The 26,203-nt window shown below is 39.5% G+C and overlaps 1 protein-coding gene and 1 pseudogene across 2 annotated transcripts in view; one reads left to right on the top strand and one right to left on the bottom strand.

The window, feature by feature from the left end:
* The window catches only part of rad18 (RAD18 E3 ubiquitin protein ligase), a 277,150-nt gene that overhangs the window by 227,001 nt on the left and 23,946 nt on the right, over positions 1–26,203 (bottom strand). For both annotated transcript variants that reach the window (XM_041192132.1, XM_041192133.1), the window contains exons 3-4: positions 19,932–19,993; positions 17,844–17,914 (exon numbers count right to left, since the gene is read on the bottom strand). In XM_041192132.1, coding sequence (XP_041048066.1) covers positions 17,844–17,914; positions 19,932–19,993 — 133 coding nt within the window. The remainder of the gene's footprint in view (positions 1–17,843; positions 17,915–19,931; positions 19,994–26,203) is intronic.
* LOC121280643 lies at positions 21,045–21,096 on the top strand (annotated as a pseudogene).

Raw genomic sequence — 26,203 nt, 5'->3', positions numbered from 1 at the left:
ACTTTTATTACAAGATCAGATCAGTTATACTGGCACAATCAGTCCTTTTCAGCATTTATCCTCCACACAAACAGTTGTCCAAATTCCACGTTTCCACTTATTCATCTTCTCCTTTAACCACTTAGTAAGCCTCTTCGTAAATGCTGACAAAGTCTTGCTTCAATCTAAATCTGTGTAAAAAGATGTTTCCTGCTATGTGTACTAAATCTCTTAATGAGGTATCTATATCCCCTTGTCCACCATGTTCATATCTACTACAGTTCACCATCCACTCGATTGGTCACCTCATCAAAGAACACGAACAGGTTTGTCAAATAGGACCTTCCTTTTTGAAATCCAGGTTGGCTGCTTCTAATTGAGTTCTCTTTGTCTAGCTACATAGTAATCTCATGTTTAATTGAAGATTCCAAAATTTTCCCTACCACTATGTTAAGCTAGCTGACCTACAATTACCTGGGTTCATGTTGTCTTTCTTTCTGAAAATGTGTGTTACATTGGTCACTGTCCAATCTTTCAGCAATCACCTACTCTCAATGGAATCCTAGAATATTATTGCTAGCGCTACTATTTCATCCTCTATTTCACTCAGGATCCTTGGATGTATCCCATCAGGTTCTGGCACTCTGTCCTCTTTTAACAAAATCTAATATATCTCATACTTGCCTTTTATTTATTACAATATCACTCATCTTGTTTTTAACCAAGTCTGGTTTTGCATCCTCCCCAACATCCTTTGCTTTTGTAAACAGTGATGTACTTAAAAAGGCCCATCAATTTCTCCCTGTTCTTTACCTAACTCACCATTTTCTCCTCTTGGAGGCCATTCTCTTCAATGATCAATCTCTACCTTGAACATACTCAATGACTGACCTTCCACAGCCCTCTGGGGTAGAGAATTCCAAAGATTCACAACCCTCTGCGTGAAGAAATTTCTCCTCATCTCGGTCCTAAGTGACTTCCCCCTTATTTTGAAATTGTGTCCCCTGGTTCGAGACTCCCCAACCGGGGGGGAGCATCTTACCTGCATCTACACTGCCTATTCCTTTAAGTATTTTGTAGGTTTCAATGAGATTACCTCTCATTCTTCAAAACTCTAGAGAATACAGGCCCAGTTTCCCCAATCTCTCTTCATAAGACAGTCCCGCCATCCCCAGAACAAGTCTGGTGAACCTTCGTAGCACTCCCTCCATGGCAATAATATCCTTTCTGAGGTATGGGGACCAAAACTGCACAAAGTATTCCAGGTGCGGTCTAACCAAGCTTCTATACAATTAAAGCAAGCCTTCACTGCTCCTGTACTCAAATCCTCTTGCGATAAAGGCTAATATTCCATTAGCCTTTCTAATTGCCTGCTGCACCTGCATGTTAGCTTTCAGTGGCTTATGGACAAGGACACCCAGGTCTCTTTGTACATCTACACTTTCCAATCTCTTACTATTTAGGAAATACTCTGCACATTTGTTCCTTCTACCAAAGCGGATAACCTCACATTTTTCCACATTATATTCCATCTGCCACGTTCTTGCTCACTCACTAAGTCTGTCCAAATCCTCCTGTAGCCACTTTACATCTTCCTCATAACACACATTCCTGCCTAGCTTTGCATCATCTGCAAACTTGGAAATATTACATTTGGTCCCCACATCCAAATCATTGATATATATTGTGAACAGCTGGGGCTCAAGTACTGATCTTTGCGGTACCCCACTAGTCACAGCCTGCCAACGTGAGGATGATCCGTTTATTCCTATTCTCTGTCTTCTTTAATCCTTAATCCATGCCAATATATTGCCTCCTATCCCATGTGCATTTATTTTGCTAATCAACCTCCTTTGGAAACATTATCAAAAGCCTTCTAAAAATCCAAAGTATACTATGTTCACGTTCCTTTTATAAATTTTGTTAGTAACATCCTCAAAAATACTCCAACAAGTTTGTCAAACATGATTTCCCATTCATAAATCCATGCTGACTATGCCCATCAGATCTTGATTATCCAAGACTCCATTTATCAGATCCTTTTTCCCTACTATTGATGTAAGGCTAACAGGCCTGTAGTTCCCTGTTTTCTCTCTCCCTCCCTTCTTAAAAATTAGGGTGAAATTTGCTACCTTCCAAACTTCAGGAACCGTTCCAGAATCTATAGAATTTTGGAAAATGATCACCAATGCATCCACTATCTCTATAGCAACCTCCTTCAACGCTCTGGGAAGCGGAATATCAGGTCCGGGGGCTTAGCAACTTTCAGTCCCATTCATTTCTCCAATACAAACTTCTTACCTATACTGATTTCCTTCAACTCCTCATTCTCCCTATTCCCTTGGATCTCTAAATTTGGGAGATTTCCTGTATCTTCCTCAATGAAAACAGACACAAAGTAATCATTTAGCTTCTCTGCCATTTCTCCACTGCCCATTATGAATTCTTCTGACTCTACCTGTAATGGACCCACATTTGTCTTAGCCAAACGCTTGCTTTTTACATACCTATAGAAGTTTTTACAGCCCATTTTTATGTTCTTTGCTAGATTGCATTCATATTCTATTATCCCTTTCTTTACCAGTTTCTTGGTCTTCCTTTGCTATATTCCAAAAATCTCCGAATCCTCAGGTTTACTACTACTACTACTACTGGCAACTTTATAAGCCTTTTCTTTTAATCTTATACAACCCTTAACTTCCTTTGTCAGCCGCAGATAACTGACTTTTTTGGGTTTTCACACCTTGAAGGAATGTATAGGTGCTGTAAGCTATGTAATAGTTCTTTGAAGACTATCCATTACCTATGTACAGTCATACCTTTTAATGTATTTCCCCAATCCTCCACAGCCAATTTAACCCTCGTGCCTTCATAATTTCCTTTATTCAACTTTAACACCCTTGCTTCAGAGTGAACTATCTCACTTTCAAACATAATGTAAGATTCTATCATATTGATTATTTCATTGGTTACAAAGCATTTTAAACAACTGGTGGTCATAAAAGGTGCTATGTAAATATAGGTCTTTCTTTCTTCCTACTTAGTATTTTTGATTGCGTTATTATCCAATTGTAGATTGTAAAAAGTAACCTGGCATCTCTTTCTGACCTGGAAATGCTCGATGGAAGTGTGGTGAGATGTATACTCTGCACACATGTGTGTATGTATGATATATACATATATAACACACACATTCTTATGCAGTCAGAATTAGGTTAGAAGGTCTTGTTTTCTAAAGGTTAGTGCCAGGCACTTCAGACTTGTAAAGTGAGTATGGTACAAAGAGTAATACAAGACTTGATTAAATCTTGCTCTGCAAACTGTACTCTGTTCACTCATAAATCAAACCAGGCGTTGATTTCGAATTAGTCACATCATATTAGGATGCCTTTCAGCCCATCTTTTAAGATAGAAACGGAACCGTTGGCACGTGCAAGCTCAGTGTGCAGTACGTATAGGAGTCCTCTTGTTACATTTCCCGGGTCTGGATATTGTTCAGTTAGATACTTGGTGTTAAAGACACTCTCCAAATCACAGGGTCATGGAATCTACACACAAGCATGACCAGTCATAGTGAACCTGAATGTATACTATGTTTCTAGTTGCACTTGAATTACACTAGAACATTAAAAGGGTCTGTCACACAAAGAGGATAATGAGAACCATTAAATCACATTTTACATAGCTAAACAACAAAGACAAGAGAAAATCACAGGTGCTATAGACCTGTGTGCACTGCAGAGTTCTGCGTCTTAACATGGAAAGATGAATGAGCCAAAGACCATAAGACCATAAGACATAGGAGCAGAAATTAGGCCATTTGGCCCATCGAGTCTGCTCCGCCATTCGATCATGGCTGATAAGTTTCTCAACTCCATTCTCCCACCTTCTCCCCGTAACCTTTGATCCCCATACCAATCAAGAACCTATCTATCTCAGTCTTAAGTACACTCAATGACCTGGCCTCCACAGCCTTCTGTGGCAATGAATTCCATAGATTCACCACTCTCTGGCTAAAGAATTTTCTCCTCATCTCTGTTCTAAAAGGTCTTCCCTTTACTCTGAGGCTGTGCCTTCGGGTCCTAGTCTCTCCCACTAATGGAAACATCTTCCCCACGTCCACTTTATCCAGGCCTTTCAGTATTCTGTAAGTTTCAATCAGATCCCCCCTCATCCTTCTAAACTCCATCGAGTATAGACCCAGAGTCCTCAAATGTTCCTCATATGTTAAGCCTTTCAATCCTGGGATCATTCTCGTGAACCTCCTCTGGACCCTCTCCAGGGCCAGAACATCCTTTCTGAGATACGGGGCCCAAAATTGCTCACAATATTCTAAATGTGGTCTGACCAGAGTCTTATAAAGCCTCAGCAGCACATCCCTGCTTTTATATTCTAGTCCTCTCGAAATAAATGCCAACATTGCATTTGCCTTCCTAACTACCGACTCAACCTGCAAGTTAACCTTAACAGAATCCTGGACTAGGACTCCCAAGTCCCTTTGCACTCCAGATTTCTGAATTCTCTCCCCATTTAGAAATAGTCTATGCCTCTATTCTTCCTACTAAAGTGCATGACCTCACACTTCCCCACGTTGTATTCCATCTGCCACTTCTTTGCCTATTCTCCTAACCTGTCTAAAGCCTTCTGCAGCCTCCCCGCCTCCTCAATACTACCTGTCCCTCCACCTATCTTTGTGTCATCTGCAAACTTAGCCAGAATGCCCTCAGTTCCTTCATCTAGATCATTAAATGTATAATGTGAAAAGTTGTGGTCCTAACACTAACCCCTGCAGAACTCCACTAGTCACCGGCCGCCATCCTGAGAAGGACCCCCTTATCCCCATTCTCTGCCTCCTGCCAGACAGCCAATCTTCTATTCATGCTAGTATCTTGCCTCTAACACCATGGGCTCTTATCTTACTGAGCAGCCTCCTGTGCGGCACCTTGTCAAAGGCCTTCTGGAAGTCCAAGTAGATAACATCCATTGGCTCTCCTTTGTCTAACCTACTCGTTACCTCCTCAAAGAATTCTAACAGATTTGTCAGGCATGGCCTCCCCCTGATGAAACCATGCTGACTTTGCCCTATTTTACCATGCACTTTCAAGTATTCTGAAATCTCATCCTTAATAATGGACTCTAAAATTTACCAATGACCAAGGTCAGGCTAATCGGCCTGTAATTTCCCGTCTTTTGCCTCACTCCCTTCTTAAACAGGGGGGGTTACAGGGAGAAAACTAATGAACAATATAACTCAGCTACCTTTTCAAATGTAGTTAATCCAAAACCAAACAGTAACAAAAGAAAAAAAAATCATATTTGACTGAGCAACCCTTACAAAATATTTGTCATAAGTTACAAATTTCAGAGAATATTTTCCACTGTCGAAAAATCATTGAGCACGAAAAAACTGCAACTTTGCCAGCAATGGAATACCAGTATTAACTATAACTTGCAAAGTACTGAAGCCACCAAAGCTAATTGAGGGGCTTCTGAACAAGTTAATGTTTAATGGCAACAGCAGGTATTCCACGCTAGAAGGACAGAAGAGAAATGGCAGGACTGTATGGTCTGCAGTGGTGAAGAACAAAATTAGCTTCCCCGTGTACAGCTTTAAGGTGTAGCATCCTGGTCTGTGCTGAAGGAGCTGATCACCAGTCCTGGGTTAGGGAGCTAGAAATTAAACTAAGCTCCAACCCACCTTGATTGTAATGCAATAACCCCACGCCTCCCACCTCAAGTTGCCTGACAGCAGTCTCAAGGGTGTCATGGTTGAATGTCCTGCCGTCATTAGCTGTCCAGATTTACACATGAACAGTAGCCAACTGTACGAAGTACAGAAGGGCTACTGGCACCCATTAAACTATACCCCAAGCAAGAGTCAGGGATGAGCTGGGACAATAGTGAGGGGGTAGTGGTAAATCAGAGATTAAATAGGGGAAGAAAGTGAAGGGCAAAATTCATCAATGTTTGGGAGAAGCAATGATTGAGCGAGTCATTACTTTATTAGAACTTCAAGTTAGGCTGTGCTTCAGCACAGATTCCTCCAGAATTTTACATTCTCTGTTCTGTTGCTGCACATGCATCTGGTAACAGCCACTTGCAAAAAGCCTCCAGGCATTCGGAAACTATGCCAGCAGCTTGACAATAGCTATGATTTATCTTACTTTTTTGAGTTTGGGGTATAAGTAAATAGGTTGGATCTAACACTTGCATTTTTAGATAAGTTGAGAGTTTGTCTAATTATCAAAGGAAAGTCAGGGGTAACAAGAAACATTTTTCCATCTTACGGGAGTTCCATGGGTAAATAAAAGAGGGTATATTACATCTTATTGTCCCGGAAGCAGAGACAAAATAGAGACATGAAAGATTTTATATTTGGAAGGATTTGAGTTTCAAAAAGATACGAGGACAATGGAACCTGAGATGAAAGGGGGGAAAAAGTGCTTTAGAGTTAGAGTTAATGTGGAGAGCTTAGGGATTGGCAGCTGTTGGCTGTGTGAGGACGATCTCCTGAAACAGCTCTAGGCTGGGAGAAGATGCAGTTTGAATCAGCCATCCAGTCAAGCCAAAAATGTCTTGGGCTGCAAAAAGCAGTTTTGTTCTGAAGTCTTGGAATTCCACAGCAGAGCGGAAGAGAGTTTAAGAGGTCTTGTGGTATGCCTTTATTAAAGCAGTTTGCTTTGGGTGATATTACTGGGTTTTTATAGTTAAACATCTACAATGGAGTGTTGCCTGGAAGGTGTTTACTTATGAGGAAATGTTTTGTAAGACTAATAAAACTTTTACTTCTAATTTTTAAAATTCAAAATGTGTTACTGGACTTCTTGTTGCTGAGGTCAGTACATTTTGCTTTCGTTTTCAGAATACAAAAAAAAGGGTACGGCACATAAGCCAAGTTTCCCTCTGGGATTTGATTTGCTCAGCAATTAACATCCGGTGTGATCATAACTGTATTGAAATCTTTCCAACCTTTTTATCTAGTGTCATATTAGTTCATCTTTCTTGTTTAATAAATGCTTTATTCTGTGTTAACAGTATCCTGGCAGACTCTAGTGAATGGGTTCAAAAAAAAAACTTAGGATTTACCAAACCAAGTTTCACTCAGGAATCTGACTTGTTCAGTATTAACATCAGCTGGAATTATAACAAAGTGGGGGCTCATCCAGAATCGTAAAAAAGTGGGGGCTCTTCCGGGATTAAAAATCCTTGAATTTTAGTGGGATGTGAATCCCTAAAGAAACGAGTATGTGGAGGTACAGTGCAGAGGAACAGGGTTTGCTGTGAAGTATAGTTCACGGGTTGGAATTCAAAAATGGCTTTGACTGTTGCTAAGCTTTTTCTAGGAGTAGAAGATGGAACAGTAGGTTATTTTAAATCCTTGACTAAGTTTAAGCTGAGAGTTAGCAGATGAATAAAGGCAAGATTTTGTTAGGATGGTAAGATAAAAGTAAATACTCAGCATTTAGAGTTAAAAGAAGAGACACCGGAAATCGGTGTGTCACAGCTACAGATAGTAAAAAAATTCAGTTGCAAATTAAGCAATTTTAAATAGGAAACGAAAAAGAGATGAAAAAACTTGAATTGGAGGAAAAAGAATGAAAAAAATGAATTAGAAAGAAAGGAAAAAAGCAAAAGAAATGGTGTAAAGAAAATATATTTTTATTTCCGTTGGACGGTGGATTAAAATTACATTGGCTGCAGTTGAAGGATATGTCCGCTGGAACACTCGTGTGAGGGATTTCTACAATGTTGCTGCAAAAAGGGGATAGTGTGCTGCAATTTCAAGCCCCACTGCTCCACAAGCTGTGACAAATGTGAAAACGTTTAATCAAAACATCTGTTTAATTTAGGTTAACAGAATACAAGCATCAGGTTTGTAAACTTAATAAGTAAATAACTGTTTATTGAACAAACTGTCATTAACCAGTGAAAAAAGAAAGAAATATGAACTGCTAACTTCTAACATTACTCTATCTCTTCTTAAATCCCTATATACTCACATACAAAACACATAAGACACATAAAAACATGGATTTTAAGGGTGGGATAGAACAGTTCAATAGCACCAACTCCAGAATACAGGATTTGATGGGTTGGTTTTGATCGAGGTCTTCAAAATTTCTTTCAGTTCTTTGTTGATGACACAACGTGGTATTCCAGCACTTTCAGTATTTAGTTCATTGGTTGAGCACTTGCTTTTCAATGCCTCTAACAGTGATTTTCCCCTTTGCCTCTTGACAGGGTTTTCAGAGAGAGAGTGAGAGAGCAGGTCATAGAGATATGAGGAGAAAAAGCCAGCTAGCTATTATTGTAAAATTATTAGAATCTTACATACACAGGAGAGCGAGTTTTTGGGTCTTTTTCCTTTCAGGCTGGGAGCTATTCTACTGCACTGCTCTCACACAAACCCTGGTCATCTAGTCGGGAGCCAATTAAAACGTTATTGTCAGACAGTTCTTCATTAGACCAGACTCCTCCTCACCCTTTTTAATGTAACTTCCATTGCTCCAATATGTCTTTGCAACTTTACTCTTCTCATAATATAATTCTTTCATAGTACTCATATTATCAGTAACCTTTGGGAAAAGTAAACACACTTGCTTAGCTTCTTTTGGCTAGGTGTAACATCTTACCATTTTTTTAAAAATTCAAACTAACCTAATCTATCTAAAAACACAAATGTTCCTCACAGTCTAAAGCTTCAGCCATGTTTACGTCTTTAGCATTTCAAACCTAGCTTCCCTTTTGATAACTCAAAAGCTCCAGACCAGCTGCCTCCAATTCAATTAAATCCCCCAGACACACATCCACACACAGAAACTAATCCAAAGCCCACTCTTAGCCTACCTTTACAATAAATCACAAAAATATTATGAAAATTATTATACCTTCATGACAGCTTCCACTGTAACAAGACTGGACTTACTAAAACTAATTGCTGGAAAATAATCAGGAGACCTACTGCAGTAATAGGAATGCTTAAGGAATCCTCAGAAAAGTTTGTACCAGGAAAAGAAGAGGGTATTAAAACTGTAGCAATGGTACAGGTGAAATGTGTTCCCTCAGAACCCACTAGGAAGGGGGATATAGCTCAGGGTAGTCAAGAGAATTGTTCCTCAATTACTGCTAGAGAGAGTCAGGCTACTGGAGGTTCTATCTTGAAGGGAGGTGTGTTCCCTTACTCCTCCAACAGAATATATAAACAAATTATGGAAAGGTTTAAAGGTTTTGTTTATAGAGGCGAAGTATTCCCTTATTTTTCTATTCAAGGAAGCAAACCAATAAAGATATTGAGACACACTGGACCAGGTCAGCCACTGATGCTGGCTGATGGTAAAATTTGTCTTCCAGAGTGGCTAATGAAGGAAAAAATATTAATTGGAAGTATACACGAAGGTTATAAACACATCCCTTTATATAGGGCAGAATTTTGCCCTTGGTGGGCATGCAGGCCCCACCAGCTCGGCAGCAGGCGGACAGCCGACCCCCGCTGCCATTTTGAGTGGGCGGGCCACTGCTCCCTGAGACTAAGTGCTGTCTCAGGGAGATTAGTGACAGTGTACAAAACTTTAAAAATAGAACAATAAAAAGATTATTAACATGTTCCCCTCATGTGACAATGTCACACGAGATGGGACATGTTAATAAATATCACATTATATTTATTAAAGTTGTTAAAAAGGAACGTGAAACCTCATCCCACCAGTGGATGAGGTTTCATGTAGTATCAGGAGTCCGCTGGGGCTCCTGGCCTGCCCGCCAGCCTTAAGGTTGGACGGGCAGGGCCTTTAATTACTTTAATTGCCCTGTCAATGGCCTCAATTGGCCATTGACAGGTCAGTGGGCAGACAGCTGATTTCACTGTCCACCCGCCTTCCTGAAAATTTAAAGGAACCGGGATGACGTCGGGGGTCCCTCCCGACATCATCCCGCATCATTTTCCCGTCGGTGAGCGGGCCCCGGCCCCAAATCGCCAATGGGAAAATTCTGGCCATAAAGCTGGATTAAAGATTGATTTAGTAAGTGGAGAAGCTACAATTGGAGTCGTGCATCAAATCCCTATAGAAGGAATTGATTTTATCTTGGGGAATGACCTGATTGGCTCAAAAATATTAGCCTCTCTGAGGGTGTTGGAACAACCAGTGGAAGTGAAAAAAACTGTACATTCTACAAGAAGAACATCCTAGATTGTTTCCTGACTGTGTTGTAACTACATCTCAGGCCGATAAAATTGGACAGGAAGAGGAAGAAGCTATGCAAAAGGGAGATGACGTAGAAATTCAGTTATCTAACACTATTTTTGAAAACTTAAGCAAAAGGAGGGAAGGTAAAAAGAATGAGGCTAACATGTTTAGCCCATCTTCTTTAGTAGAAATGCAACAGGCTGATGCGGAGTTGAGAGAGCTGTTATCAAACAGCCTACTCAGAGACTGAATCTGAACCAATACCGGTGTGTTATTATTTAAAAGATAAAGTGCTAATGAGGAAATGGAGACCACCTCAAATACCAGCTGATGAGATTAGACAGTAGTTCATCAGGTGATTGTTCCATCTGGGTATCATAACAAAATTTTACGAGTGGCTCATGACATACCAATGGCAGGTCACTTAAGGATTAGGGAAACGCAGGCTAAAAATAACAAAATATTTTTATTTGCCAGGGTTGCATAAAGACCTGGTTAAATTCTGCCAGACATGTCAGGTAGTGGGAAAACTCCAATCATCAATTAGACCTGCAACCTTAATTCCCCTTCTTTTTAAGCACCGTTTAGCAGGGTCTTAATAGATTGTGTAGGACCCCTACCTAAAACCAGAAGTGGGAATCAGTATCGTTTAACAATTATAAATGTTTCAACCAGATTTCCTGAGGCAGTGGCTTTGGGGTAAACCACGGTAAAAATGTTAGTGGAAAAGTTAATTAAATTCTTTACAAGATATGGATTACCTAATCAGATCAAAGCTCAAATTTTATGTCACAATAGTTTAGAATAAAACAAATTTAAATCTTCAGCTCATCATCCACAATTGCAAGGAGCATTAAAAAGTTAGCATCAAACTTTAAAGGCTAATTGTCAGGAATGTCCTAACGAATGGAATAAAGGAGTTCCATTTTTACTGTTTGTCATTAGGGATGCCCCTAATGAGTCGACAGGATTCAGTCCTTTTGAACTAATATATGGGCATGAGGTGAGCGGACCCATTAAATTAATTTTTTAAAAATTTATAAACCAAACTTCAGTGACTACTTTTAACCTATCTGTCAAATTTCTGGGAAAGATTAGTCAAAGCATGTAAGTTGGCCAAAAAGCAGTTCAAAATCGCTCAGCAAACAATGAAAGCTATAGCAGATAAAAATGCCAAGGCTCGAAATTTTGTTGCAGGAGACAAGTTGTCACTTGTCTCTGGTGAACCATTAAAGGCTGGACCTTATCAAATCAAAAAGAAACTCAATGATGTAAATTATATAGTGAGTACTCCAGGCAGGGGGAAAAGTCAGCGAGTGTCATGTTGATATGTTAAAGCGATTAATGACATGGAAGATAGTCAGGAGGGGAGTGTGTTTACAGTGGTAAAAGTAGGGTGTGAAATACAAATATCAGAACAATTCAAGAATGAATCAGAAGTCAAAACTTTTAAAGTTAATTCCTCCTGTAATCAGATCAGAAATCATGGAGGTGCTTAAAAATTTAGATGTAATATTATGCCATCTTCCAGAAAATTGTCAAGATGACTTATGAAAGCTATTACAAACTCATAAATCGATTTGAGTAAATAAGCCAGGGAAAACATCTTTAGCAATGCTTGATGTTAATGTGGGAGATGCATCTCCCATAAAACAACATCCAGAGAAGTTAGCCCAAGTGAGGGAAGAAATCAAGTTCACAATGGAAAATTACATTATTGAATTGAGTCACGGTAACTGGAACTCACATATTGTAATGGTACCGAAACCCAGATGGATCACAATGATTATGTACAGATTATCAGAAAATCAGTGCATAACAAAGGCAGATTCATATCTGATTCCATGATTATAAGGCTGTATTGAGAAGATTGGGCAAGCAAGGTTCGTTACAAAAATTGATTTAATGACGGGATACTGGAAAGTTCCACTGACAAATACGGCCAAAAAAAATCCGTTTTCATAACGCCAGTTGAACTTTATCATGTAACGTCATGCCTTTCAGAACGAAGAATGCACCAGAAACTTTTCAAAGATTAACCAACAAGGTAATTGAAGGATTATGTAACTGTGAAGTATATATTGATGTTGTGTCCAGTCAAACCTGGGAGGAACATTTACAACATTTGAATGGATTTTTGATCAGTTATAAAGAGCAAATTTGGTCATAAACTTGGCAAAAAATGAATTTGCCAAAGCAAAAGTGACTTATTTGAGCAACACTGTGGGACAAGGTCAAGCAATGCCCAGAGAAGTAAAACTAAGGACTATCTTGGCTTTTCCAGTGCCTAAGACAAAACGAGAGATTCTAAGGTATGTGGTCATGAGTGGATTCTATCAGAAGTTTGTTCTGAATTTCAGCAATGTAGTGGCTCCCTGACAAGCTTGTTCAAGAAAAGCAAGAAGTATGAATGGACAGAAGAATGTCAGAGTGCCTTTGACAGCTTGAAAGCTGTGCTGACTATAGCACTGAATTTAGAAAGACCAAATTATGTTAAGCCATTTAAAGTGGCTGTTGATGCCAGCGACCTAGGTATCGGTGCAGTTTTATTACAGGAGAACGAGATAGGGATCGAACAGCCAGTTAGTTACTTTTCTTGAAAGTTAAATTCTTCCCAGCAGAAATACTCAACTGTGGAAAAAGAGATATGAAGTCTACATATCCAACAACCCTGCAGAGGCTGTTATTTATGCAGACCATAATCCTTTAACCTTTTAGCAAAGTTTCATACCAAGAATCTGAGACTATTTCGTTGGAGTTTAATACTACAACCATACAAATTGAAAATTATTCATGTAGCGGGGAGCAAATGCTTTATCAAGAGCAAATATTGAGGGACCAGAACATAGTGATCAAAAATGGACTTGTGTAGAATATGATTTATCTGGAAAAGTCCTGGTGTATTTGATGTCAACACATTGTTACTGCTAAAGTAAAATCTGTATAAGTAAAATAGAGATAATGATAAAAGGAATTGTAAAGGTGCCTTTTCATTTTTTTCTACAGTGAGGTGTTAGGAACAAGGTATAGCTTTCATTTTAATTTACATTTTGTATTTGGGTGTTAAGAAAGGTAAAACCTGGTTTTAGTTTCATTTAGAGGTTTTCGTGAGCTAGGTGCTGGGAAATCTGGGGCCCTGTTTGTATGCATGCATTTTTAATGAGGTTTTACAACTCTTGGGGCAGTATTTTGCCGTCAGCAAGCAGGGGGGCGAGGCCCGCTCGCCGACACACAAAATGACGCAGGATGACGTCGGGCGGAACCCCCTACGTCATCCCGGTCCATTTAAATTTTCAGGAAGGCGGGAGCACAGCAAAATCAGCTGCAGCCAATTAAGGCCATTGACGGGGTCATTTAAACAATTAAAGGACCTGCCCATCCAACTTTAAGGTTGGCGGGCAGGCCAGGAGCCCCGGTGGCTAATAGATAAAACATGAAACCTCATCCAGCGGCAGGATGAGGTTTCATGCTGGGTTGCAAAAATCTTAATGAAGTTATTATTTACATTATGAACATGTCCCATCTCATGGGACATTGTCACATGAGGGGGACATTTTAGGGAATTTTTTTTTCTATTTTTAATATTTTTTAAAGTATCAGCGATCTCCCTGAGGCAGCCCTTTGCCTTAGGGAGATGTGCGCTCTAACAAAATGCTCATGGGTATCAGTCTGGGGTGATGATGCCTTCTCCTACTTCTGAGGTGCTCTCCAAAAGCCTGGTGGCAAGGGCTGTGCCCCTCATGATTTTCAGGTTGTGTAGGACTCAGCAGACCACCACAAATTTGGAGACAAGTTCCAGCAGTATTAGACCCCCTAGCAGTCCAAGCAACAGAATTAGTGATGGTAGGCTCTAGAACTTCCTGATCACAGAATGGCTCTGGTATGAATGCTGTCCACCTGTAGTCGAGTGCTGTCCCATGTAGGCTGGCAGCAGAGGACAAAAGCATTGTGGCTATTACCAGGATAGTGGCCATTCGCCAATATAATGTTTTGTGCACAATCGCACACCAACAAGAATCCTCTCCCTCCTCCATCTGTGCACAGGATGTCCTCTCTGCTGCCTCTGCTCCACCTCTCTGTCATGTTGCAGCCCAAGAGCAACTGTAACTATAATCCCCAAGAGCAAGCTTTCTGCTCAGAGGCCTTCAAGATACACCCAACTCCTTGGAAAGATCCAGCACCACTCCTTTCTGACTCAAAGAACTTGTGAAAGCTCCTCCACCAGAACAGTATACATTATTTCCACTAGATCTGCAACAGCAAAAGAAAGTCAAAAGTATCTCATCTTAAAAGTTCCATGCTGATGCCTTTAAATTGTACCAGTTGGGGAAGGTGTCCCTCATGCACTTGAATACGTGCTCAGCTGAGGGCCTGGTCCAAAACAACCAAATCAGCTCCAGACGCTGTATGCACCCAGCGCATGCACACCATCACTCTTCCTAAGGTGTGCCAAAAGTTGATGGGGCAGATCCTGTGCTGTTTTTGGATCTCCAGGTTCCAGTTGCACCAAAACCAGCAGCGCAGCAAGAGGTAAATTTTGTGGCCAACATTTTCTATGCAAACAGGAGCAAATTCGTCCTGTAGCTACTTTCAAACTAATGCTACAAGTTGTTGCTGCTGTTAATTTTTCCAATCAAGATAGGACTTCCCATTTGTTACCTGTTCCCATTTCAAGACTGGCTGAAGGATGACATTCCCTAGCAAGGAATAGGATATCAATAGGACCATGTCAAAACATGACATTCCATTAGCTGACAGGCCAATTCTCACTGGTTGACACTGTCCGAAGTTGTGACAAAAAGCTTCTTTCATCCAGCTGTGGCTCTGCAATGTTATTCAAACTTCCAAATGCTCCACTCCTATAAAGGATTTTGACCCTTAAGGGAATGCAAGTTTAGAAAATGCCCTTACCCTTAAGGAGCAACAGCACTTTTTGAAGATCATATCGGCAAGGTTTCACAAAACAAATTCAACAAGTTTTTTTTTTTGCATTCTGGAAAACATTAGCGTTAAAACATTTTTAGTTTTCAGCATGTTACTTTTCTTTTAAAAACAACTATAATTTGCCTTAATATGGGGCCTTTAACATTGTAAGATATGCCAAGGTGCTTTATAGAAGCGTTATCAAACTGAAGCATTGCTGCCACCTATTGATATGCTGTGGCAATTCATAGAAAATAAGAAATGGACTGGCCTTATATAGAATCACAGAATGGTTACAGCACAGAAGGCAGCCATTCAGCCCATCATAACCATGCTGGCTCTTTGGAAGAGCAATTCACCTAGTTCCACTCCCCAGCCTTTTCCCCTTTCTGCCTTTTTGAAGGCCCTGATTGAATTGGCTTCCACCACTCACTCAGGCAGTATATTCTAGATCCTGTGATGCACATTGAAATGGCTAAATAACATAGTGTTGGCCTATGCTCCCCAGGGACTATGTCAAAACTGTCCAAAACTCATTTCATTTGGGATCCTTACAATCAATACAGAGGAGGCTTTCATCCCATCAACCTAGGCCTTGGAAATGAAAAGTTGTGTCCTAATCTACTGCATTCATCTAATGGTCTAATTTCATGAATCACCAATGAGTTCCATGCCAGCACAAGGAAGTAAGCAAACAGGCTACTAACCATCTAGCCTGCTCTAACAGTTAGGTTCAAGTATAGCACAACCACTGTTGTGATAGTCTAATTGTACATATAGGCATCTCAGATCCTAAGCATTCTTTTCCTTAGTCAAATTCCTATGCTTATGATTCACAGCAAACTTATTGTGAAAAATCTAACTTCAAGAGATCTGGACTAACTGGGCTAACAGACAAATGTACTGTCTCGGGTTGTACAACACCACACAGGTCAGAAGGTCAGCCTCTAGCTGAATAAGGTGAACTTAGCCAAGGTGTCACTGTAAATAATACAACTGACTTCAGCGCCTTGGGTTTGGGAAGGGAGTACAAAATGCAGCCAAGACTCAATTCCTTAATGCTAGGCAGTAATTCCTGCTGAACTGTGCACTTGTATAGATAGCAGCTAAGCAAAAGATCAAGCTTCAGGATGATGCCATCCATAGTCAAATAACCAACTGTCAATCCAAGACTAAATGAGTGCATGAAGAATAGTCACGTACTAGCAGACTGACATCCATGGAACCGCATGCTAACAGGTGTCAACATCTATTTTTCTACCTTCATCCATTCACCAACACTCTTCAACCCCAGCTAAATACAAGCTGATTGTGGATTTGGCATCAGCTAACTCAGAAGATCATGGCAGGTTTGAAACCCTCGTCCCAATTTTTTTCAGAAGATAGAATTGAATTCTGTAGCATTAATATGGTTGATAAATTCGTCGAGGTTTTTGTATACTCTACACATCAGGATCACTGTTTTTCAAGTTCACTGTTGCTAAATAACAAGGAGACAAACATTTTTCACAGCTTTTGGAATTCCATTCTAAGCTCCAAATTCTCCCATCTACTTGAGATAGTGGCAAGGGGAGACAGGGTAGTTTTGTGGTTTTACTGTTTTATGGGTACACTGTTAAGGCCACACTATTGCTACCCATCAATCTGACCATCAGAAAGAGTTTCAACAAAAATCTGACTTAGTGGTATCACTCTCAGCTGAGGCAGTAGGTTATTGGTTCAAAATACCGCTCCAGAGATTTCAGCAATTAATCTAGGCTCGCACTTCATTGCAATACCCCAGGGAATGCTTGCCTGTTGAAGGTGCTGTGTTTTGAATGAGATGTTAAAAGCGAGGCCTTATCTATGCTCTTGGGTGGATGTAATAGATTGAGGAAGGGCAAGGGGGAGTTCTCCCTGCTGTCTTGGTCAATGTGTATCCTTCAACCATCATTACAAACTGATTATCTGATCATTACCTCACTGCTACTTGTGGGGCTTGCTGTGTGTAAATTGGCTGCTACATTTCCTACATTGCATGTTACTGCAGTTCCAAAATATTTCATTGATTGTAAAGGGTGTGGACATCCTGAGGTTGTGAATGGTGCTAAATAAATACAAGTTCAGTCTTTCTTTTAAAGATATGTAACAAGGTCTTCCTAATGGTTCAGCTGCAAATGACAGCATGCAACAGAAGATAGAGATCAATTCTCCGTGCATGCTGAGTTAGCCTAACTTAGCCAGGGCGTAGTAGGACTAATTACAGTTGGCCTCAGTTGCCTGGGTTACAGATGGAAAATTTAACTCCCTGTTACTGACCACTATCCAGCAATTCCTGCTGGAAAAAGCAGAGTTATCAGGGTGAGGCTGAGCTGCAACGTCTCTCCAGTTGAAGTGTCTAACCAATGCTAAAGTTCATAGAGAAACAATGGTCACTTAGGAAAGGTATAAAAGGACACCCCTTCTGTGGAACTCAACTCCAGCAACAGCCAATGCCCTCAGGAAAGGGAGGTGAGAAAATTAGCACAAAATAAAAAGATGTGACAAACTAAGATCAACACAAAATTCAGCATAGCAAGAGTTAAGGTGAAGTGTCTAGACTTGTACACACCCCTTGAGACATACACTGTGCCATAACTTACGTGTAAATTTCATTCATCGTAGAAAAATAAAAAGCACTTCTAAAATTATTCAAACATGGAAAACAGCAGACCATTCCGATGAAATGAAAACAGAAGGCATTCCACTTCACTTATTCAAAAGCAAAAATTGCTGTACCTTGCAGAGCGAAAGCATTTCACCAATTCATCCAATATTCTGTTATTTCGTAGTTCTGGTTCTGTTGCAGTCTGTGGAGTGGTTGGGGGGTGTTGGGAAGAAAAACGCAATTACAAAGGAGGCTCTGAGAGAGTTAGCGGCATATCATACAGTGTGGAAACAATTATTGTAAACAAGCAACGCCAAGAAAATGTTTGTTTCAAACCCATTGACACCAGAACACTCCCATCCATTGACCACCTGTGCCAGTATGGTTTTAGGCTAGTTGCACATTGAATTTTTGTTGCAGCAAACAAGATACTGAACATTTTATTTCCTATAGAAGTGTTAAAAGAATGTTCTACTTAAAACAGGTCACTCAATAGCCCTGTACATACATTTGTACAGTGTCCACTGCACCTCAGTTGATAGTATTCTCGTCTCAGACAAAAGGTTGTGGGTTCAAGTCCCACTCCAGCAATTGAGCAGAAAAATCTAGGCTGACACTTGAAGGTGTCATCATTCAGATGAGACATTAAATCGAAGCCCCCTTCACGCTCTCATGAGGACATAAAAGATGCCATGGCACTATTTCAGAGAACAGGAGAGTTGTCTGGTCATCATTAACAAATTACTTTTTTGTGGGATCTTCCTATGTGCAAAACAGCTGCCACATTTTCTACAACGGTGATTACACTTCAAAAGTACTTAATTGGCTGTACAATGCTTTAAAATGTCCTGAGGTAATGGAGACACCATATAATCAAAGGTCTTTCTTTTATTTTTTAGTTTACCTGACTAAATGGTAGAACAGGCCTGGCTCCCAGACACAGATTATGCTTGGTTTGGGAGGAGCAGCTGCAGAACATGCATAGTATTTCAGCCGCTCTCTCAGATTTTAGGAAAGAAAGAACTGAGTTTATGCCACACTGCATCATGTCTCTCAAACCACAAACAAACGTAAAGGCACAGGAAAATCTCACGAACAGCAGCAAGATAAATGGCCAGTTCATCTGTTTTTATTGGTTCAGGGAAGAATGTTGGCCCATACACCCAGTGAATAGTGTTGTCAGGTCTTTAACATTCAGCTGAATAGGCAGATGGAGTCTCAGTTTAAAGACTCTTCCAAAGGGCAACACCTGCAACAATGCATAATAATGCAGCGCTTCTGAAATTATTGCATGGGGGTGCCCTGTAAATACTGGCACACAGCCAAGATCATCAACCCTACCTTCTGATAATACTAATTACCAAAGAGAAAACAGTGTTTTTGTGGCAGCAAACAAAGCAATAAAACAATGCACTAATGAGTCATTATAGACACAATATATAGTACACAAAATTCCCAAGGCACCATGTTGATCAAATGTCACACAACCCGCTGCCAAAACCCAACCAGTCACAGAGTTCTAAGCTCTTACTTTCAAATTTCTCATTTCTTTTCTCTCCCTCTCTCTGATTTTGACTTTTCTCTTTTGTCCCCTACAATGTCTCTCATTTCTCCATATCCTGCTTCCATGTTTATGCCTGTCCCTTACACTGCTATTCTCATTTGTCTACCTATTATTTCTCTCATTGTCCCTCTTACTCTGTCTTGTTCCGTATCTCCCATTCACATTGTGTCTTACTACTTCCACTTCCTTGGCTTCATCCAGGTGACCATCAAAAAAACATTTAAAAATATGCCTTTTACAGTTAGCATTACTTCTCTCTGCAGCCAGCATTTTCATGCATCTTGTCAGCTTGTCTTGTCCTTACTCATCCTGCACAAGGAGAAGCTTCTTTTACTTTGAAGAACAGGATCAGGCCCGAATTCTCAACACTTGAATCCTGAATCCCATCACAGGTGCATTAAACCGCTAAAGGATTTATAGTAAATCCTGCCCTTGGTGGTCATGCTTATCCCATTTATGTTATAAACAGTTTCTATAATGCCCACCCAGAATCCCAGCATTTTCAAGTTCAGAGTCTCGAATGGCCTGATCTCTAATATGGAAAAATGTTAAGTTCAACTCATAATTAAACATCCCCATATGTCATTTTATTTTCTCATACTATACTCAAGATTGGTCATTACCTTTCTCTCAGGCCTGAGAAAGTTTTACTTACCACGCAACAGATCGGACACTGGGTTTTGTACGATAAGAATTTCCTCACACAAAGAGAGCAATCTAGAAAGTGAAGAAGAATAAAATTACTGAGCCTCATATGCATTTTTACATAACATCTCCTCAGATAGGGCAGTAGAAATTGTTCAATTGAGGACAGTATGAAGGAGTGTTTCTGTACTCATGAGTGCTTGCACAGATGAGTAAGCAATCCATAGAATGATATGCATAGTCAGGATAACTGAACTGTGAAGGCACATACTTAGTACAGACAGTTTATTCAAGTAACATTAACATATTACAGATGAGAAATTCACCAAACACCGCTGGAAGCTGGGTTTCAGGGTGAGGGTTCTGTGGAGGTGTTATCAATCTGACCATGAGTTACTTTCTTACATATCCTCAGTACTCAAACTGAACAAGTTTTATGAGCTTGTAGTACATTAATTCTTTACACACCCTCTGAATCAAACAAACTTTGATACACTTGATGCTGCACTAAACAAGAGTCATGAATGAACAGTTAGGAAGAAGGCAAAGCAGGGAATAATGTCTCCACGTCTGAAGATCAATAGGAAGGTGTATTAGGGACCTGTCGGAACCACAACATTTTAGCATGCCATTCCACCACCATTCACACAAATGCATCTGCTGGCTTTTATACAGAAACATTTAAACATGGCTGTTACAATGTGAATGACACTAGCTGATTTCCCAATGTGTGGCTCAAAAGTTAGACAATACAATTTTAGGCTTTGTAACTTTCAATGCAGCACCAGGATCACTCATTGATTTCAAATGATTGAGTGAAGTGTTGTAACATTACAAAGTATCACAGGACTACTAGGGTATTTCTGGGTTTAAAATCATGTGACCACATCAACATACGCAATCTGAATCTTTCCCAAGGTCACTACAGAGAGATACAAGCTTCCACTACAGAAATCAGCTTGGTTGATTTACTTTAGAGGAACAATGACTCAAGGGCAACCTGAAAAAGGCCTATAAAATAATTGGAAAACAGAATGTTAGCATACAGGTGCAGCAAGTAATTAGGAAGGCAAATTGCACGGTGGCCTTTATTGCAAGGGGACTGGAGTGCAAGAATAAGGAAGTAGTATCTGTTCTTATCAGTTTAATATCTGATATTTCCCTTATCTGGGGACCATATATTAAATGAGAGCAAAGGAAGCAGCAGAGCAGTATGTTGAGAAGAAGTAAAGAAATAAAATATTTGGATCTGTTCAATAAATAACTAATCTTTTTAAAAAGAAAAAAATAAGGAAGTCCTGCTACAGCTGTACAAGGTTTTGGTGAGGCCAGATCTGGAATACTGTGTCTGTTTGGTATCCACATTTAAGGGAGGATATACTTGCATTGGAGGCGGTACAGCAAAGGTTCACTAAATTGGTCCTTGGGATGAGGGGCTCGATGAGAGACTGACTAAACTGGGCTTATATTCTCTGGAGTTGGAAGAATGAGAGGCAAAATCATTGAAACCTACAAAATTCTAAAAGGACTTGACAGAGTGGACGCTGAGAGATTGCTTCCCCCGGTCAGGGGATCTAACACAAAAATAGATTTAAAGCAAAATACTGCGTATGCTGGAAATCTGAAACAAAAAAACAGAAAATGCTAGAAAAACTCAGCAGGTCTGACAGCATCCGTGGAGAGATAAACAGAGTTAACATTTCGAGACCCTATGACCCTTCTTCAGAGCTCTGCAAAAGGGTCATACGGATTGAAACATTAACAAATATAGATTATCTGGCCAATACCATGTTGCTATTTGTCAGGGCTTATCATGCACAAATTGGCTGCCATATTTCCTCCATTCCCACAGTGACTACATTTGAAAAGTAATTGTGGTTTTAAAGCACTTTAGGTCGTCCTGACATTACAAAAGACACTATATAAATACAAGACTTTCCTTCTTTTCAGACAGTGCATGTGATTTCCTGGATTGGTTTAGAGAGAAATTTTAGTGTTTTTCCCCCTTATTGGTTTTATTGCCTCTCCCAGAAGATTAATGACTGCAGGAGAATGGGTGTGTGGTGGGGGGAGGGTGGTGTTGTTGCAGGGTAGGGAGATGATGGTCCAACTGTCATAGTGTGGGGGAGACTTGATGGACCAACAGGTCTTTTCCTACTATCAGTTTAGTATACAGGGGGGGCCAGAGGTGATATGATTTGGTACCGTTGATTATGTAGTCCAGGGATCTGGACTCAATAGGAACAAGTGGCTCAATAGGAACTCCCATTAGAGGGAGTGAATGTAGGGAAACTTATTCAACTTGTGGGTGAGTCCAGAATGGGGAGGAGGGAGAAGCATGAATATAAGCTCCCATTAACAGATCAAATTAAGAGTTTGGGAGGAATTCTTTTGCACTAAGTAGAATGAGTGTGGAACAACCACAAGGAATGTTTGAAGCAAAAAGCACTGATACATTCAAGGGGCGGGTTGATGTATATCTAAGGAAGAAAGGAATAAAAACAGAAATAGCTTTTAATATAGAAAAAAATGCAGAAACACAAGGGCAGTGGAGTGGGTACTCAGGTACGAAGCTTGCATTTATATAATACTTTTATCATAGTAAGCATGCCATGGTACTTCACAGCAGTATTTAACACCACGCCACATATTAAATGATTAAATGTTTAGTCAAAGACTCCCTTGTGTATTTTTGAACCTCCCCCTACTTTATGCTGCCCATCAACACAATTCTAGCCTAAGGCCTACCCAAGTCTCAGCTTTCTTACTTGGTTTCATGACCTTGTTTTCTTTCCAAGATGGCACTAGTTTCAAGCCTAGCACCTCAGTCCTCATAACTCCATTAGTTCCACTGTTACACCAACACTCATGAGCCCTATCTCTAATAATCCCCACTAAGATTCTTACCCAGACCCATGCATTTCTCTTCTAATCTGGGAATGATGCTTTGTGATGGGACTGCCTCTTCTAAATTTAAACACCCAAAGTATTTATTTGAAGTATTTAATATCATTATGTAACAATAATATGTTTTATATGGAGGTTTTAATATAGAGAAATATCCCAGTATTCTTGGAAATGTAATCTGACAAAGAAATATGACACAAGTACATATTAACCACTTAAGCGTCTTGTTGGCAACAGGGCTTTTTAGCTTTTCTTTAGAACAATTATGTTTACCAGTTGGCAGCATTCTTTATTCAGTCGTTCATTTACTGAACAGTTGCTAGGTTAGTGTCTCTGCATACGTCAATTCACTTCTTCCCACTTCTCCAATTAATTCACTGATGCTCACTACTGCATTAATTTATTAGTTTGTTGTTCTAAGAATGTGTTGATTCAATGGTGCTGGTTTTCCATTCATTTGTTAATTCACTCATGTCTACTAAGCTACACTAATATTCATCTGTATTCTTTCATTATTAATAATTTACATATGGTTCCTGGAGCCTTCAGCTTTCCTGCTGTAATTATATTGTGGTTATTACAAACCAGCAATTGCTTGGTGGTACAGAACTTTAATGTTGCTGAAGCTTTTTGTTTTGCACTTATCAGGATAAATGCAAGAATGTCAAATTTCAAACGATCACAACAATTTATGCTACAGGAGAAAAGGGTTGCTGATTCATTGGCAAGTCGACTCTGATGGCAATGCCTCGGCCAATGGGGAACTAACGGCACAATTTGTATGAATGCATTATTATTTTATCCCATGTTATTAAAGTCACAGCTTCTACAGTCCACTGTTTTAAGATGTGTCATCAACACATTCCTTGTGAATATCTAGCTGAAATTTTCAACACGCTGTGTAAAACAACATGGGAAATAGACCAATTCATATGAATTGAATTAGCAGCAGCATTCAAAACAAGCTAACGATAAAAGAATGATTTAAACACCAATCCATTTTTCTTTTATATTGTTCAAACGAAAGGAGGAACACTGGCATCTGAAGTTCTTCACCTAATGATTATTCAATTAAGTATATATGGAGATTTTGAATTCTTAATCTTACATGCTGAGTTGACATCATTTGGGATTTGCATTTAACTTTGCTTATAACTTAACCCACTGGGCCAGTAGGAAAAATAACACCAGATGGACCTACCATATTCCTTCCACATTAAATTTGCCATTCAGTACATCCTATAAAATCAAGGACTGTGGGGAGAAGGAAAAAAAATATCAGCCAGCCCTCCTATTACTGATTGCTATCCAGTGACCTCGACTCAATGCATGGCTATAGACATCAGGTTATGGCTTGAACACTCTAGAGTCCACTTAGTATGCAAAACACAAGCTTCTAGACATGTACAGAAAGGTCACTAAATGTGTCAATGGAACAAAACCCCGATACCAGTCAGTGCCTTTTCCTGAGTATCAGTTTAAGTCAATTAAAGAGGGAATGTTGTACTGTCAATATCTGATGCACTTTCCTCAGATCAAACTTGAAAACCAAAACCCAGCTGCTTGTTCAGGTGAATGTTACAAGATGCCAAGACAATATATTCTTCCATATACAGCTTGTTGAAAAAAAAACTACACAGCATCTTTACAAAATATATGTATTTACTCTACTTAAAAAAAAATGCCATGACACATTTTGAAGAATATGAAATTCTCCCTGGTGCTTTGGTCAATAAGCCACTGAAATAGATTAATTACTCATACTTCCCATTGCTTCTTTTGTGAGCTTGCTGTGTGCGACTTGGTTACCATAAATACCTACAAAACAATGGAAAAGTAGTGTGTGTGAAGGGTATTGCAAAGTTAGATGTGATAAGGTGCAATGCATATGCAGGTCTTTCTTTCAGATGGGGGAAACTGACAGGCAAAACAGAGTGCAAGCTTCCAAGTTTGTCAGCAATGCTAACTGTTAATAAACACAATATTTTCCATTTCTCATCTATTACAACAAAGGCTATACAAAGGTTAATCCACAATTGATTATTCACCAAGGCAGGCTGCTTCCAAGTGTTGCCACGAGGATTTAATATACTGATACCAATATTACAAGAAAAAAAATACATAATCCAATAAATCAAATTTCTCTCACCACGATCAGAGAATAACTTGTAACCACCAACACACTTGGACCTAATCTCATACAATTTATGGTGTTCTCTTCACACAACTCAATACTGGAACAAAAAAATTGTACTGCTTGAGAATAAAAATTAACACACCATACCATTAAGCGCAATCAAATCTTAGAGAAAGAAAGTGCCCCAAACTAACATCTTCCGGTTCTGTTGCAAAGTCATCAACCTGAAGCATTAACTGATTTTTTGTCCACAAATGCTGTCTGACTGCCTGAGTGTCTCCAGCATTTTTATTTTAGATTTCCAGCTTCCGCAGCATTTTGCTTTCACCCAATAATAATATTTCATTCATATAAATAACAGAAATGTAATACTGTACTTATATCATTGCTTCAAAAACATTAACAATTCTGATCTCCGGAGAGCGCTGCACAAACAAAGGGCCAATTATTGCAGTTGGGCTGTTACCCCACTGGCCACACCATAGTGTCCTGGTTAGAAAAAGGTAAAAATGAAGCAGGCTTTCTGCTCCAGCTATTCACTGATCACTGCTGGAAAACGCATGCCAGGGTCCATCAGATATTTTCCACACATGGTCCTGGATTACTTCATTTAACAATCATTTCAGAGCCCAGGTGATCTGATCACAACATTTCAAAGCTTGCACAAGTACAATTAGGCCCTGGTATAACGTGGTCCACTATAGCATTGAACTCTGTATAACGCTGGTCTGTCTTGGATCCTAAAATCTTCATTTACATTTATCCCTTCAGACTGTATTTCCGGTCTTTTTTGTGATGTGTCAAATATTGTTGAAATATAAATGCTTCACTTCTACCAGATAATATTTTTCAGTATTACCTAACAAGCAATTAAATAAAATTAAACTCTATTTCAAACTTTTTAATTTCAGATCATACTTTTGTATGGAAATATTAATTTAAATATATTTATATTCACAAAACTATTCTTTATTAGCTCAAAAGTCTCTGCCATTTTCTTGTTTCCAGTTATAACTTCTCCGTATACTTTCATTGTTATTTTAAAAATACTTTTTGATTAAAAAATGTCATTAGATTTAGAACCAGTCAATGAGGTGGCAGCTATGTGACTATTTAATTTCCCATTGTAATTGAACACCGGTTTTCGCTGTGTAAATGCAGGTCAAATTTAAGATAAAAGCAAAATAAAAGCAAAAAACTGCAGATGCTGGAAATCCAAAACAAAAACAAAAATAAAA

Source organism: Carcharodon carcharias, chromosome 7 (genome assembly GCF_017639515.1).
Source record: "Carcharodon carcharias isolate sCarCar2 chromosome 7, sCarCar2.pri, whole genome shotgun sequence".
Taxonomy (NCBI): Eukaryota; Metazoa; Chordata; class Chondrichthyes; order Lamniformes; family Lamnidae; genus Carcharodon; species Carcharodon carcharias.
Note: the sequence above shows the minus strand (reverse complement) of the source record. Positions and strands in the feature narration are given on the sequence as shown.